This window comes from Eleutherodactylus coqui, chromosome 1 (assembly GCF_035609145.1).
Source record: "Eleutherodactylus coqui strain aEleCoq1 chromosome 1, aEleCoq1.hap1, whole genome shotgun sequence".
NCBI lineage: Eukaryota > Metazoa > Chordata > Amphibia > Anura > Eleutherodactylidae > Eleutherodactylus > Eleutherodactylus coqui.
In genome coordinates, this window is record NC_089837.1 from 204113577 (window position 1) to 204131300 (window position 17724).

A 17724-nucleotide genomic window follows, 5' to 3' on the forward strand; every position below is an offset into this window, starting at 1 on the left:
AATCCGGGAGTGGTTTGTAAGTTACAAAATACATCCCCCGTCTGCCATCCCTCTGATCTTAGGGGCATGAAAGCGGATTTTTGCCAGTTAATGCATAGGCCTGAAAAAATTCCAAACCTGTCTATTAGAGATATGGCCAGTGGTAGGGTGTTTCTAGGATCTGACATATACAATATTATATCGTCCGCATACAAGCCTATTCTATCCTCTCTGGGTCCGATTTGAACGCCTTTGTATGAGTTGTGTTGTCGAATTCTCAGGGCTAGGGGTTCGATTGCAATTGCAAATAGAAGGGGGGAAAGTGGGCATCCCTGTCGTGTCCCCCTGTGTAGTGGGAAGGAAGTGGAGACCAGGCCGTTTACCGTTACCCTTGCGGTCGGGGCTTTGTACAGGATGGTGACCCATTTTATAAACGTTTCTCCAAACCTGAATTTACGCAGCACCTCTATCAGGTACTGCCACTCGACGGAGTCGAACGCTTTAGCCGCGTCTAGTGAGGCCAGGGCCCAGTCTGCTCTCCACCTCCACCCCACCTGTGTGATTACCTGTGTTCTTCTGATATTGTCCGATGTCGATTTACCCGGGATAAAGCCGGATTGGTCCGGGTGTATAATTTTCCCTATTATTTGGTTTAGTCGGGTCGCTAGTATTTTAGTAAGGATTTTATAGTCCGTGTTTAATAGAGAAATCGGCCTATACGAGCCGCACTCCTCTGGGTTTTTGTCTGGTTTAAGTATGAGGACTATGTTGGCCTCTAGCATCGATTCTGGGAGGTGATGCTTATCAAGGATGTATTTGTATAGGGTAAACAAGTGTGGGATTATTTCTTTTTTGTAATGTTGGTATATTTCCACTGGTAGCCCATCCATTCCCGGAGTTTTGTTTTTAGCCATCTCATTTATTGCTTCTTCAATCTCTTCCACTGTAATGGGAGAGTCAAGTAGGGATCTATAGTCGTCTTGTATTTCTGGAAATATTATGTCATTTAAGTAGGTCTCTAGTTCTGCCGCTGTGTAATTTACCCTTGATTGGTATAAGTCTTTGTAGAATTGCTGAAATCTATCTAGGATTTCTTTCGGGTCTGTAAGCACTACCTCCTCGGTTGATTTAACTCGCAGTATGGTTGGGGGGGCGGTTTCCTGTCTCGCCATATAAGCAAGTAGTTTACTGGATTGGTTTCCTTGTTCAAAAAAGGACTGTCGGGTAAAGAATAGATTCCTTTGGGCTTTCTCTTTCAGGTATAATAAGTAGTCTCTGCCTGTCTGAAGCCATTTATCTCTTTTAGTGTCTATAGGGTCAGCTATATAATCTCTTTCTAGTTGTTGGCATTGCTCTGCTAAAAGTTCACCCTCACGTGCCGTGGCTCTTTTGACAAATGAAATTGAGGACCTTAAACAGCCTCTAAGGTATGATTTAAATGCTTCCCATACTAGATTTGTATCTCCATGCGTCTCATGTGCCTCATAGTATATTTGGATCTGGTCCGGTATGCGGTCATTAGGTCCAAATAATGAAAGCCAGAATGGGTGCACCCTTGGTCTCTTGATTGTGATTGGGCCTGGGTTTTTAAGGGTCATACGTATTGGCGAGTGGTCTGAGATACCTCGAGGTAGGAACTCTATTGAGTCTATTTTAGGGAATAGTGAAGGGGACCCGAATATATAGTCTATTCGGCTGAGAGCGTGGTTGTGGGCTGCATGGCAGGTATACTCTTTTTGCTGCGGGTGAAATGTTCGCCATAAGTCTAGCCAACCCGTTACCGAGATAATAGAGGCCAGGCGAGTCTTGTTCGCATCTCCCTCCCCCCGAGCACCACCCCCAAATCTATCCAAGGCGGGATCCATCACCATGTTCATATCTCCCATACAGACAACTGTTGCGTCTGGAGAGAATGATGCAAATTGAATGCCGTCTGCTAGAATGGTTGTTGTTGCCGGCGGCGGGTTATAGCAACATAGTAGGACATATGGGTCATTGTTGATTTTAGCTCTTACAAAAATATATCTGCCCTCTGTGTCTCTCCTAATCTGTTCCACCTCCCATCTAAGTGTTCTTCTTATTAGTAGAGACACCCCCCTGGAGTATGATGTGTGGTATACATGCGCGGACCATTGTACCCATGGCTTCAGCAAGACTTTTGTGGTTTCAGGTGTAAGGTGGGTCTCCTGTAAGCACAGGACGTGTGGTCGCCAGGAGCGCAGCAGCGTGTTCATCGCTGCCCGTTTCCTAGTAGACCCCATGCCCCTGACGTTCCAGGATACAAAGACTATCTCCGCCATTGGCTAAGAGATGTTAATCTGATCCGGATACTATTCCCCATGTTATTCTGCCCGCCAGGCGACGCCCCCCGACACTCAATTGCATTTTTATCATATATCATGTAACAGTACTTCAGCACATTTTCAATATCATCATAGAGCACTTGATGCATACAACTTAAAAACATTTTGATAAACTACTATCAACTGTAACTCTCAATCAACCTGTAATTAAACAGATTCGAAGATTATCTTCTCTATCACATACGTATTCGTGGCAACCTGTATTTAGGGGGTACCTACATAGTATAGCTTATTACAAGACTATACTTGTGGTATTGTTGTATTGTTAAATCAGTTGTGTGGACCGGCATTGGTTAGGCTGTCATTTTCTGGGTGGGTCCCCTTGAGGATAGGAAGCATATGGGGAGGGGGTTCTAAATCACCCCGCAAGACAGCGACGAGGGGGATCGGTGGGGGAGGAGGATGGGGGGGGGTTAAAACGGGTGAATCCCGCCGGGGCCGTAGGAAGGGAAGCTTCGTCATCTTCTCCTGGGAGTCGTAGATTACTTGTCTGCCACAGATAAAGAAAGTCTCGGTTCTGTGCCATTTGGCTAGAGTGTTCTTGTGGCGTGTTTAGAGGATAGTCACTAGTGTGCAGTTAGGAACTGTAAGGGAAATGTTCATCTTTGTGTATTGGTCTCTGCACCTAGAGAGGGGAAAATAAATGGTTATGTATACATTACGGCCCTTCTGGTCGTCGTCTGGTGTTCAGCCAATTGCCTGCTTCAGTTGGTGTGGAGAAGAAGCGGGTACGGTCCCCGTCAATCACCCGCAGTCGAGCCGGATACACCATCGAGTACGGGAGCTGCAGATCTCTTAGTTGCTTTTTGACTCCGAAGAATGTTGCTCGCTGCTTTTGGAGATCAGCCGAGAAATCCGGAAAAATGGACACTGTGGCGTTGTCATGTCGCAGGGGCCCTCCCTTTCTGGCAGCTTGTAGGATTATATCCCTGTCACGGGAGTTGAGCAGCTTTGCTAGTAGGGGTCTGGGTGGGGCTCCTGGTATTGGTGGCTTCATGGGCACTCGATGCGCACGTTCAATAACAAAGACTTGCGATAGTCCAGCATTGGGAAATAGTTCTCGAAGCCAGCGTTCTATAAATTCTTCAGGTCTTTGCCCCTCGGCCCGCTCTGGTAGCCCCACTATGCGCAAATTATTTCTTCGCGACCGATTTTCCAGATCGTCTGCTTTTTGTCTCCAGTATTCAGCTTTCTGCGTAAGATCTCGTATTGCATCTGTCATTGGGGCGACAGTATCATCTAGGGTAGATATTCTGTTCTCTGTGCTGGCAACACGTTCTCTTAGATTTTGGAGATCTTGTCTCAGCAGACTCACATCCATTTTAACTTCATCAATTTTACTGGTGAGCGTGGCTGTAGATGTTTGTATTGCGGTCAGAAGCTGTTCAGACAATTGTTGCAGTGTTTGCACCGTTCCCTCAGTTGGATCTGGGTTGGTATGCTTTGTTGCTGCAACTCCCGCCGCAGCGGGCGCAGCGGGTTCAGGGCTGGGCTCCTTCCGGGTTTCTCCTCTTGCGAAGACTTTAAGTTTGTCTACGGATGAGTTTTGTCTAGTGGGACCCATGTCGCGGTTGTTTGGTTTTCCGCTATAGAAATTGAATGTTCTATAGGGGTCTGCTGCTGCCCCTGTTTTGCCCCTTCCCCTGGTTCTCCGAATTGTATGGTGTTTAGTCCTCTTGTAAGTGGAGGGGGGGGGGGGGGTAAGGCCTCTCTCTATGTCCCCTTAAATGTGTCTTCTCACTGCTTTGCTTGCTAGCAGCGCTTGTTCGCTTGATGGTCACTTCGCTGCGGGTCTGGGGTCGTTGTGCACTGCGCTGCCTGTGCCTTCTATGTAATTCTGATGTCTCTGTCCTCTTCCCTTCCCCTGCAGCGGTACTATATTGGGCCCGGGGGTAGCTTTCGGCCTTGTTTTTAGGGCCTTTCTGTTTCGGTGCCACACACAAGATGGCCGCCGCAGCCGCGTTTTCGCGGTCTTTTCCCGCCAGCAGCTTTTCCTATGCCCACCTCTCAGTTGTACCTTCCGGAGCTCAACCTCCTCTTCCCCCTCTCCGCACAACTCCGTGCCGCGCCCGGGAGCAGTGCACTCCGGTGTTCAGGGCCCTGCACCTCCGCCTCTGCCTCTCACAAGATGGCCGCCGGAGCCGCGACCTCTCGGTCTTTCCTCCCGCCGGCGGTGCCCGCTATTCCGGTGCCACAGACGTCCCTCCGGGGGTTTGTCCACCTCCTCTCTCCCCCCTCTCGGAGCAAAGTCGGGCTCGGAGTCCCCGCCGCTCACCGGTGTCCTCCGCAGTACGGCCGCGGCGGCTATGGGTCTCCGCTCTCCCCGCTGACGGTACCTCAGCTGTGGCCGTCCGGGAGCGCCGTCAGGGTCTCTATCCTCTCCTCCCTCCGCCGGTGCTATTCTGGGTCAGGGGACCCTCAGGATGTCCTCAGGATTAGGGTTTTTTGCCGGTATGTGGAGGAGCGCTCCTCACATGCGGCCGGTCAGTTCAGCTGCTTGGCCACGCCCCGGACAGGTGTCTTTAAAGGGGTTCTGACATGAAAAAAAAAAAAAAAAAAAAATTGTACTCACCTTGCCTGGCCTGGCCCGATCGCCAGGCATGTCCCCTCCAGCCGGCATCTTCTTCTGTGCCTTTAAAGCAGAGCAGGAGCGGTCAAAAAGACCGCTTCCTGCTCTGGTCCGTCCGTCAGGCACTTCCGAGGTCAACGGACGGACCGCCACAGCAAGCACGTCACAAGCAGTGCTTGCTGTGGGCGGCCCGTCCGTCCGGCTGAACTCCGGAGTGCTGCGCATGCGCAGTGGAGACGCAGCCCGTCCTGACTCCTGTCAGAGGGCACCTCTCCACTGCGCATGCGCGCGATCCCGGAGCGGCGCGTCTGCTGGAGGAAGACGACTGCCTGCCGGGAGGCATACTAGCACTTTCTTCTTAGGTTAAGCAGCGCTGCTGATTAGAGCCACCTGATTGGCTCTTCGGCACCACGTGACTGCACAGCGTGCACCAATCAGGTGGCTCTAGTCAGGCTGCTTAACCTAAGCAGAAAGTGCTAATATGCTGCCGGGAGATGACCCCCCAATGTCAACAACAACAGGAGACAAGGTAAGTATACGATTTTTATGCTTTAGCAGCCATTAACCCATGGGTTCCCTGGGTCCATTAGGCAGACCAGGGAACAATGGCTGCTAAAGCATAAAAAAATTATTCATGTCAGAACCCCTTTAATACTGATAACAGGTGCCATTACTACAGGTAGTGAGTGGAGGACAGAGGAGCCTCTTAAAGAAGAGGTTAGAGGTCTGTGAGACCCCGAAATCTTGCTTGTTTGTAGGTGACCAAATCTTATTTTCCACCATAATTTGCAAATAAATTCGTTAAAAAAATCAGACAATGTGATTTTCTGGATGTGTTTTCTCATGTTGTCTCTCATAGTTGAGGTCTACCTATGATGTCAATTACAGGCCTCTCATCTTTTTAAGGCTGGATTCAGACAAACGTATATCGGCTGGGTTTTCACGCCCAGCCAATATACGTCGTCTCTCTCTGCAGCTCTGAGCTCCTGACCCCTCTCTGCCTCCTCTCCACCCCCCTGCACCATTTGGAATGGGGAGAGGCAGGACAGGGGCGGGGCTAATTCTCGGAACTTAGCCCCGTTCCCTTTCATTGCAAATAGTGCAGAGGGTCGGAGAGGCGGCAGAGAGGGGGCGGGAGCTAGGCTCCTGCTCCTGGCTCTCTCCCCCCCCCCCCCCCCCGCCCGCAGATGAGGACACCGTATATCGGCTCAGCATGAAAACCGAGCCGATATACGGTCGTCTGAATCCACCCTAAGTGTGAGAACTTGTACAATTGCTATCTGACTAAATACTATTTTCCCCACTGTATGCAAGAAAGAACTGTTATAAGTTACAGTAATGGTTACTATGTCCTCATGAATAAGCTGGACTCAACTTTTGCTGGGAGCTGCAGAAACAAGCTGTAATTTCCCCAAAATCCCTGCACATTACCCCATAGGTGACGCCGCTGGCATCAGCATGGGTCCCTATAATGTGCTGCCCTCAGTGAGCGCAGCATATAGTACTGACAAGTGAGAACCAGGTCCAGGGGGCTTCACCACACACAGGTCTATATGGCAGACTTCTACTGGACCCAGCAGCTTATACAACTGCATGAAAACCTACTACAGAACACCTGTGTGGGAAACCACACTTAGGGCTCCTGCACACTTCCATTTTTCTCACGCGATTTTGCTGCAATTTTTTTTTTTTAAACACGAAAGTAAATAGGATTTGCCAATGTTAACATTAGAAAGTCCTGTTAACTTTCACATTAAAGAAAAGCAGCAAAAGTCACAGGAAAAAAAAAAACTAAGCATTTGGCGCATGTTTTGAAAGCGGCTTATTCCGCTGCGTCAATCTCTCCCCATAAAAAGGAGAGAGCCCGCAGCAGAAACGGCAATACAACTGACAGGCTGCAGCTTTGATTTCCGCATGGCATGTCAGTTTCAGTGCGGCTTGGCTGCAGCACGGTCGAGATTTTTGCGAATCTCGTCCACTTTGCTGCTTAGTCTCAGGCTTACGATTGCAGGCAGTTTTGAAGTTTCGCGGTAATTCCGCCCCGTATGAACCCAGCCCAACCCTGGTTTCACAATCTTTTATGTAAAAGAACCATTTTTTCTTTGCATTTTGACACAGCATTTTTTAGCAGCAATTTTCTACAGTTTTGCTGTGTACTTTTGAGTCCATGGCGTTTTTTTGGTAATTCAGAGCATCCTCTGGGTTTGGAATATTTCTAGCATTCTTTCCATATTGGAAGAAAAAAGCCAAAGAAAAAGCACATGGTGCAACTAAGTAACATCACCCAAAAAAGGACAGTAAAAATACGCAAGCATCATTCCAAAAATGCATTGGAAACTTTTTTGTCACTCAAAAAATCCTGGAAAAAAAAAAAAATGATTAGAACTGTTAGATCTACATTGGATTTTTCTGATGTATATCGGACATAAATCTGCAGCAGAGGGTGAGCCTCGGAGTTCTACTATTGATCTTCATGAGGATTTAGCCCCGTCACCTAGTCAAATCAATGTGCTGCTGCCCCATGCGGTGTCACTTCATACTGTAATGCAATTTTCCGTGCAAGGTGACTCTGCATCAGAGTGACAAGGATTTGGATGTAGATTTTACAGGCAAAAATTAGTCACGATTTCTGTCGTTGATCGGCATGCAGGATTTTTTTCATACCAATGGGCAAATTCTACATGCGGAATTCCAATGTGGAAAAATCATGCTTCCACATCAAGAAGTGACATGCCAGGTCTTGATGCGGAAACCCAGTTTTCCACATGTGGAATTCTTCAGTGTGAAACATCTCGTTTCCACATCAAGAAGCAATGTAACTAAGGGGAGGGGAGGGGGGGTAAAGAGCCAGAAGCAGGGACTGAGCTCCCTCCCCTTCCCCACCCCTTACAACTATTTGCAATGGGAGGGGCGGGACAAGGCGGAGCTAAGTGACAGGATTTAGCTCCGCCCCATCCCTCCTATTGCAAATAGTGGCGGGGAAGAGGCGGGAGCTCAGTTCCTGCTCCTGGATCTTCCATCCCCCCCCCCCTCCCCTGCAGACAAGGACACCGTATATCGGCTTGGCGTGAAAACCGAGCCGATATACGGTCGTCTGAAATAGCCCTTAATCTGGAAATGTAATTTTACACATGCAGCTTACCGCATGTGAATGTTGCCCACCAACAAGGCAAACATCATGTGTGGATCTGCACCAAAAAGCCTCGGGTATTGCTGTAGTTTTTGAGGTGAATTCCGCTGAGTGAACAGACCCTCAGAGCTCCACACAAGTTATACAGCCTTAGGGCTAATTCACATAGGCAGGTGCTATGCACATTTGCAACAAACTGCATGCAGACAGCATATCAACCCATTATAGTCAATAGCACTATGCAGATTTTTATTTTATTTAACAGAAATATATATTATATACACACACACACACACACACACACACACACACACACACACAAATATGGAAACGTCATACAAAATACATGCCTTAAAAATCAGCCTCTACATGTCTTATTGAAAGATGATTTATAATCCGATGTAACTTATGTGGAGGCAATATGACACAGATGATGCCGGGCTGGAGTGAACATCTGCCCGAGCAAGGTTTTATTGGTCAGGGGTTTGAGCCACTCAGCTGCTGTTACCAGCTGGCTCCCAAAACCACCAAGAGCAGGGCAAGAGGTAAAGTAAACACAAATTTGGCGAGAAAGCTCTCAGCCAAGCATTTTGTAGGGTTTCCATACTTTTGTCCGCCCCCTGTATATATTACAGCATGTCCTTTTCTGGTCTGACTTTCGAAATTGGTCACCTATTCAAGTCAATGGGTAGACAAAAAAAAAAAAAAGGAATATACAAGCGCACACAGATGACATCCATGTGTGCTCCGTTTTCCACTGATCATTGATTACTAAAGACTGCTAAAAAAAAAAAAAAAAAAATTCCATTTTCTTTTTTCATTCACAAAAAAAATTAAGTTTACACAGGGATGACATAGATGTAAAAGATAGACATGCACAACATATACAGGCGTGGCACAACATATACAGGCGTGGCACTGATTAAAATAGCCCTGTTTTACACAGACCAAAACTGAAGATGCTCATCTGAATAAGCCGATAAGGTAGAGTCATTGCAGTCGTTTCTGATGCTGAATCTCTGTCCCAGTCATCTGCATGGTGACGAGCACAGGATTTCTGCAAGTCCCATTCATGTGAATGAGAGTCACAGAAATGTCTACAAGTCTGCTATGTGTGAATATACTTGCACGCTAACCTATATTTTGGCTGAGGGGCAACAGGATTTTTTGTTTTTTTCCAGATTCATGAGAAAACTGACAGAAAAATAAAGACTTCCATAAGGTCCTGTTAGGCAGGTACAGCACCGAATCAGAGGTAGTGCAATGCTTTTAGGTGAGGGTACCCCGGTGCCTGTATTATTGTAATGTCACCACCAGGAAGCTAGAGGTTTGACAGGGCTTGGATGCAGGAACACCTGTCACACCTCGAGCTCCTGATAGGGTGATTTCTAGAAGGTCGATTTCTAGAAGGTCATTGATGGTCCTATAGCTTCAGCCTTTGTACAGCTTTTTGCCAGCCCTGGAGGGTTAGTGTTCGGTCTTCGTTCTCCGGTAGGGCTTAAATTATTAGCTGTAAATGCAAAAGCCTTTAGAGCTATAAATGTAAGCCCAATAGGAAAACTAACCCCTAACCCTCCACAGCAGGCAAAAAGCTGTACAGAGGCTGCAGCTGTCCCTGGGCTCAGTCAGTGCTCCGTGCAGCCAATCACGACGAGGGGGCGTCACCGACCTGTCAAGCAGCCACAATCTTGTCTCCACCCCCATTTCCTGGTGGTGACAAGACACAATAATACCCCATGGCAGCACTTGTACCGGCTACAGCTCAATGACATTGCATACTTGCTGCAGGCAAATTGCCATATACCACCTCGGCGTGCATGGAACATGCTGCAATCTTTATTGTGTGCGTCGCACAATGTGTGTGCTAGGCAGCAGGGGAGCCCATGGCAGGTTGGTGCCGCGTATTCTGCTGTACCAACACGGTCAGGTCAAGAAAATCCATGACCACACAGAATAATGGGCTCTACGTCAGATATTCCACTGTAAAATAGAACATGCTTCGCTCTATTTTCCGTAAGCAGATTACAGAATTTCAACCCACTAATGTGAGCAGAATTCTGTAGTCTGATGCACGTGAGTGATCCGCATATGACCGCAGATCAAATGCTCACGGAATCCACAATTTCTATCGGGCCGTGTGCAAGTGCCCCCTTCAGGGCAACACATGCATGGATCCAGCACATGAGGAGGACCACAGCAAAAAAATGAGACCTGCTGATGCTTAGGTACCAACATGTCTAGGACCAAGACATGGCAGCCAAGAGGCATCCAGCAGCGAGTCCAGGATGTCCGATAGTGAGGAACAGTGCGGAAACCTGTGCAAGGGAAGAGAGGTTGCAGCGGGAACATGCGCCAATCGGGCCTTCAAACCACTCTGTAGACTAGTGCTGTAATCTGATTGGTAGCCGTGGGCAACACCACTAGATTTATCATTCAGAAGCCCTGGTTCCAGAGATCTAGCGGAGTCAGGCCGGTCTCACACCTGCACCGGTACCAGTACCCCGGCTGGAGGCTGCGTCACAGATCCGGAAGAAAAGACAGCACACTGCACTTATTCTTCTGTTCGACAGCCAGGCACACAGCGGCCGGACGCCATTATAGTTCAAACAGAGCAGAAAAGCGGAACCTCGAGCGCAGATGCGTAAGCAGCCTTGCAAGGAAGCTGCACGAGCCCCCCCCTCCCTACTTGCAAGGAAGCTGCACGAGCCCCCCCCCTCCCTACTTGCAAGGAAGCGGCACGAGCCCCCCCCCCCCTACTTGCAAGGAAGCGGCACGAGCCCCCCCCCCCCTACTTGCAAGGAAGCTGCACGAGCCCCCCCCCCCTACTTGCAAGGAAGCTGCACGAGCCCCCCCCCCTACTTGCAAGGAAGCTGCACGAGCCCCCCCCCCTACTTGCAAGGAAGCTGCACGAGCCCCCCCCCCTACTTGCAAGGAAGCTGCACGAGCCCCCCCCCCTACTTGCAAGGAAGCTGCACGAGCCCCCCCCCCCTACTTGCAAGGAAGCTGCACGAGCCCCCCCCCCCCTACTTGCAAGGAAGCTGCACGAGCCCCCCCCCCTACTTGCAAGGAAGCTGCACGAGCCCCCCCCCCCCTACTTGCAAGGAAGCTGCACGAGCCCCCCCCCCCCTACTTGCAAGGAAGCTGCACGAGCCCCCCCCCCCCCTACTTGCAAGGAAGCTGCACGAGCCCCCCCCCCCTACTTGCAAGGAAGCTGCACGAGCCCCCCCCCCCTACTTGCAAGGAAGCTGCACGAGCCCCCCCCCCCTACTTGCAAGGAAGCTGCACGAGCCCCCCCCCCCCTACTTGCAAGGAAGCTGCACGAGCCCCCCCCCCCTACTTGCAAGGAAGCTGCACGAGCCCCCCCCCCCCCCTACTTGCAAGGAAGCTGCACGAGCCCCCCCCCCCTACTTGCAAGGAAGCTGCACGAGCCCCCCCCCCCTACTTGCAAGGAAGCTGCACGAGCCCCCCCCCCCTACTTGCAAGGAAGCTGCACGAGCCCCCCCCCCCCCCCCCCCCCTACTTGCAAGGAAGCTGCACCAGGGGCTCTGCTGGCACAGACTAGCAAGAAATCCAGCTGTTTGTATGATGCCCCCATTGTCGGCACCGCTGCCCCCATCAGGTCACCAGAACGAGGAGCCCCCGGTAGTTTCACCGGCTCCAGCTAGCCTTGAACTTCCCGCCTGCCCCTGAGCCCCGGGGAGGACATCCCTACTGGCACCGCAGGAACCGAGGAGGAAGATGTCCCTGTCGGCCTCACAGGGGCGCCGCCGCCTGCAGAGCCCGGGAACGTGCATGACATTAGCAATGGCCGTGATGTCCGCACATACCTCATAGGAGCAGAAGTCACGTCCGACGCCTTCTAGTTAAAGCCTCCCGAGGGGCGCAGAGAGATGACCGCCACATGCATCCTGCCCCGACCGCCGACCCTCCGCTCACCGCTGCGGCTTATTCCCCCGTCCACTCGAGTTGCAGGATGCAGCGACAAGTACCGAGCGGCTCACTATTTGCCAGGAAGGGAGCCGGATCCTCCCGCGCATGTGCCGTGCCCCATTCACCCGCCGCGGCTTGGCTCACTATTAGGCAGCTGCAGAGGGGAGGCTCTGTACAGGCATTGGTCTGCCCAGGAAGGAGGGCAGAGTCTGACCAGCTCCATGCAGGCGGCGCACTACATTCCTGCCATAACAAAGATGACGGCAGTGTTGTATAACATGTCACAGTGAGATCACCGGCTGAGGCCTGCACGGCGGCGGTGACTCACGAGGAATGGCCGAGGCGGTGAAACCCTCGGAAGGACATGTTGCCCTCAAGTGTTACACATTGTCAGTGCGGACATGGCGCGCCAGTGTGTGTGTGGTAATGTGCTGTGCGACAGCAGACTGCACAGCCCTGAGGTGAGGCGCCTGTGAGGGCTCCCTGGTGTCACCTCAGAGAAGACACAAGTGGCCCTGTACCCCTCATGGGCACCATGGCCCATTCACAGTGCAGTGTGCCCTCACTATGGCGGCTCAGCATCCTCACTGCACACCGCCACAGCCCTATAGAAATCACTAAATCTGCCTGTGCCGTATACACATCCACAGTTCGGGTCCGCTTTGAGTGACCTTTAGAACGCTCAGTTCTTCAGCAGCGGCGACGAATGCTGGCGGAATTAAAAATCGAAACTCACCGACTTCCCCTGTAATTTTTGTTGCCAATAGCAACCAATCATAGCGCAGCTTTCATTTCTTATACTGCGGGGGTAAAATTTGACGAACTAATGATTTGGGACCGCTGCAAAATGGCGCAGTAACATAAGTTATTATGAAGAAGGAAATAATTTTGAAAGCCCTGTTTCCCCCGAAGTATGATTTTGTAGAATTTTTGTGGATGATTGAACTATAACCCACACTTCAAAAATAAGCCCTAGTTAGGCCTCCAGCAGACGGGCGGAAATTCTGCGTTGGGACTTCTCGCAGAATTTCCGCTTGTGCCCGCTGCCATAGAGTTGCATTTCATATTGCAATCATAAGCAGACATCCGCGATTTGTCCGCGTAAGAACATGCGCGGAAAACAAATCTCGGCATGTCCTATTTCTGTGCGGGCTACGCACTGCGCATGTGCTGGCTGGGTGTCAGGAGGCGAATTTTCGCAGCGTGATCCGGCCCGGCAGTCTGCAGGAGGCCTCACTGGTAAAAAAAAAAAAAGTCAATTTAATTCGTGTCCAGGCAGCTATACGTGGAAAAAAGTACAATTTTTTGGAGCAAAAATTAATATAAGATACGCTCTTATTTTCGGGGAAGCAGGGTTTTAATAACCAATCCCTGTGCTAAAAAAATAACTTTTAGGCCTTGTGTCCACGGGGAATGGCATTCCACATACAGGAGTGCGCAGCAGAATCCGACCCTGCCCACAACCGCACGTACCTGCCGGCCGTCACGCATGCGCAGTACAGTCTGTTTTTTCCTTTCCCATGGAATCTGCGACCGTTCGCAGTGTCAACTTCAACAGAAGCCGTCCGCACCGAATCTGCCCTGAGATGGAGCATGCTGCGATTTGTTTTCTGCATGCAGAATCCGGAAATCCATATGTTTTAATTGAGGTGCGGAAGTAAGGTGAAAACCAAGCCGATATACGGTCGTTTAAATAAGCCCTTATTGTGTTTGAACATAGAAGAAAACTGTGTTCTGTCCCAGTCCAGCATGGAGAGGGTCCTGGAGGCGATTGGGGAAGAGTTGGGAGGATCCTCGACCCTCGTTCCATCCCATAAATTACACCTGCTGCTCTGACTGACCAGGTGAGAAGAGCTGACTCTTTATATAGGAGTACTAGGAAGTGATGGCTGTAATACTGGAGCTGACAAGAGGGGTAAGACCAGGGCAGAGACTGCTGATGGGGCTGTGCTGCTAGTATGACCCTGCTAGCACTGAGGAGGTATTTGGGTTGCTGTGAGAAATATCCCCTCCATACAGCTAGATAATATACTACTGTGGTGGTGAACCTATGGCTTATGCACCAGAGGGGCCACTCAGCTCTCTCTTTGGGTACATGCGCCGATTTCTGGTCACCATGAAAGTGGGGTGCTGCTGTGGGCGACACTTTTACTGCTGAGGCCACGGTGGGGGGGGATCACTATAACTATTGTGGCCATGGTGAAGGGTGGGGTCACTGTTACTACTGAGGCCACTGTGTGTGGGTGTAGTCACTGTCACTCCTGGAGCCATTTCATTATGATATATTATGTTTTTAATTCATTTTTATCCTACAGAATATACATTTTTTAAGAGTATCGATCTTAATATATAGATATTACATAGATATTATGATTTATATAGATATTTGATTCTTGACAGCACTATGTATAATATATCTTTGAGTAGTGCTGGTTTATATTTGGGTGATTATTCTAATTTTAGGAGAACATCTTGTAATCTGGCTAAATCCATTGGATATGCAGAAATTAATGGCACAAATGTTTAATTTTATTCTTTTTATAGTTCAATTGTTATGGTATCACGGCATCTAGTCCCTCCTATTCACGTCATTACATGGTGACGCCAGAACATAGAGAAGCTCAGAATTGTATTTAAAGAAGGGCTGTATGTATGTAAGGATGCTTGAAAAAGGGGCGCCCTTGCCCCAAAACGCGTTGCATCGCTTTTAGGACCTTATTTTGTGTTGTATTTGTTCGTTTTGTTTGTTCCATAAATCAGTGTCTGTTGCTCGGAGGACTGTGACTAGAGATGAGCGAGCATACTCGTCCGAGCTTGATACTCGTTCGAGTATTAGCGTGTTCGAGATGCTCGTTACTCGTAACGAGTACCACGCGATGTTCGGGTTACTTTCATTTTCTTCCCTGAGAAATTTGCGCGCTTTTCTGGCCAATAGAAAGACAGGGAAGGCATTACAACTTCCCCCTGCGACGTTCAAGCCCTATACCACCCCCTTGCAGTGAGTGGCTGGCGAGATTAGGTGTCACCCGAGTATAAAAATCGGCCCCTCCCGCGGCTTGCCTCAGATGCATTCTGACAGAGATCAGGGAAAGTGTTGTTGATGCCGGAGCTGCTATAGGGAGAGCGTTAGGAGTGATTTTAGGCTTCAAGAACCCCAACGGTTTTTCTTAGGCCATAGAAATTTCTGTTCTCTTCTCTATATGCGCTCAATGGGGCCGGCGGCAGCAGCACCGACCCCATTGAGAACATATAGAAGACAAATCATTCTTCTCTGCCACAGCTGTAACAGCTGTGGCAGAGAAAAACGATGTTTGCCCATTGAATTCAATGGAGCCAGCAATACAGCAGGTTCCACTGAAAGCAATGGGCTGGCGGCGATCGCGGGATGAATTGTCGGGAAGGGCTTAAATATATAAGCCCTTCCCTGCAATTCATCCAGAAATGTGTTACAATAAAAATATATACCGGCGTATAAGGCGACAGGGCATATAAGACGACCCCCCAACTGTCACCTTATACGCCGGGAATACAGCGGAGCAAAGAATAAAAATCATTACTCACTTCACCGGGCGTTCTGCGGTGCTCCTGCAGGCTGTCGCTCCCTCCTGGTCCCCGGCAGAGCCTTGCTTTCTCTACGAAGGGCTTTAAATCCCCGCCTCCAGAAACACACGTGCCTTCAGCCAATCACAGCCAATGACGATGTCATTGAATGGCTGTGATTGGCTGAAGGCACGTGTGTTTCTGGAGGCGGGGATTTCAACCACTGCGTCCAGAAAGCAATGCTCTGCTGGAGACCAGGAGGGAGCGACAGCCTGCAGGAGCACCGCAGAACGCCCGGTGAAGTGAGTAATGATTTTTATTCTTTGCTCCGCTGTATTCCCGGCGTATAAGGTGACAGTTGAGGGGTCGTCTTATACGCCGGTGTATATTTTTATTGTAGCACATTTCTGGATGAATTGCAGGGAAGGGCTTATATATTTAAGCCCTTCCCGACAATTCATCCCGCGATCGCCGCCAGCCCATTGCTTTCAGTGGAACCTGCTGTATTGCTGGCTCCATTGAATTCAATGGGCAAACATCGTTCTTCTCTGCCACAGCTGTTACAGCTATGGCAGAATGGCAGAGGAGAACGATCTTTATGCTGACAGTGCGGGACCCGACCCGACCCCCTGCAAGGACCAGTGTGGCACTCACCTACTCCTGCGGCTCCGGCTGTTTGATGTGCTAGCTGCCGGCCAGCCTGCACATGCGCAGAGCGGAGCCGGTGGCCAGGGAGTGACAGTTCTGTGCAGAAATAGAGCATGCTGCGATTTGTTTACCGCGCGTGATTTCACACGGACAAATCGTGGCCATCTACCTAGGATTGCATTTTCTAATGAAATCCTATGGCAGCTTCCACAGGCGGAAATTCTGCTGGAAATCCCGCCGCGGAATTTCCGCCCGTGTGAAAGGGGCCATACCTATATCCTGGAGCCACTGTGGGGGAGGTTGCTGTTGCTCCTGGAGTCACTGTGTGGGAGGGGGGACGCTTTTAACTCTCGGAGCCAGTGGGGTAGGCCACTGTCACTGCTACTCCTAGGGCCACTGTGGGGGGCAGGAGGTCACTGTTAATACTGAGGCCACTGTGGGGGAGGTTGCTGTTACTCCTGGAGTCACTGTGTGGGAAGGCGGGGCACTTTTAACTCTTGGAGCCAGTGGGGTAGGCCACTGTCACTGTTACTCCTGGGGTAGAAGGTCACTGTTAATATTGGGGCCACTGTGTGTGTGTAATTGGTACTCCCAGGGCCTGTTTGTGTGTAACCGTTACTCCTGAGGCCACTTGCGTAACTATGGGGATGCAGTTGCATCCAGGCCTAGGAGCCTAAGGCCCCCTGCACACGGAAGGAAATTCTGCAGCAGGATTTCCTGCAGAATTTCTGCCCGTGCCCGCCTGCATAGGATTGCATTACAAAACACAATCCTATGCACACAGCTGTGATTTGTCCACGTGAAAATAAGCGCGGAAAACAAATAGTAGCATGTACTATTTCTGTGTGGCCTTAGGAGTACATTCACATATAAATGAATTAGTGCAGACTTTACTCCATTGACACAGATTTTGATGCAGATCTGCAGCAAACTTAACCCCTTCAATTGAGGCCTGACAACCAACTAGTCAACAGGGATCCTAAACAGCAGATCCCCACCAATGAAGTATTGATGACCTATTCTGAGGATAGGCCATCAATAGTAAAAGTTCCCAAAAGTGATATTCCAATCTCTGCTTTTCACGTGAAAGATGTGAACACATAGAAGCTTTGTTCCAGTTGAAAAGAAGAGATCTGAGCGCTTAGTACAGCACTGTTCATAAAGTTTTTTTTTATTGAAGTGAATGGGGACAATGGCACAGCCCAGCGCACTACACTGTTCTCAAAATTCTGGGAGTTAAGGAAGCAGCATAGGGTGCTGCGCTATGCTGTAGCTTTCATTCACTTCAATGAGCGCTATGGAAAGAGAGCTGTGATAGGCTCTTGACTTTGTATCCTCTCAATGGTGGCTAGTAGCATTGACTATGGTTTCCCGCTCTAGCCGGTTTCACACAGCGGAAACTAAAGCAAGATTTGTCCATTGCGGTTCTTGTGCCAAAATAAACCACTTCCTTGGGCATGTCCTATCTTTTGGTGTTCCTCAGAATTCATAGACCATTGATTGTAGTGCGACCTTTAATCAATCGCATGGCTCTCACATGCGAGCGCAATGCAAGGTTTCCCATT

At 49.8% G+C, this 17724-nt stretch overlaps 1 protein-coding gene across 1 annotated transcript in view; it reads right to left on the bottom strand.

The window, feature by feature from the left end:
- MAP3K4 (mitogen-activated protein kinase kinase kinase 4) overlaps nucleotides 1-12064 on the bottom strand; it is a 103094-nt gene extending 91030 nt beyond the window's left edge. Inside the window, exon 1 of the mRNA XM_066605429.1 lies at nucleotides 11869-12064. Coding sequence (XP_066461526.1) covers nucleotides 11869-11873 — 5 coding nt within the window. The 5' untranslated portion in view covers nucleotides 11874-12064. The remainder of the gene's footprint in view (nucleotides 1-11868) is intronic.
- Nucleotides 12065-17724: the final 5660 nt, after the last annotated feature.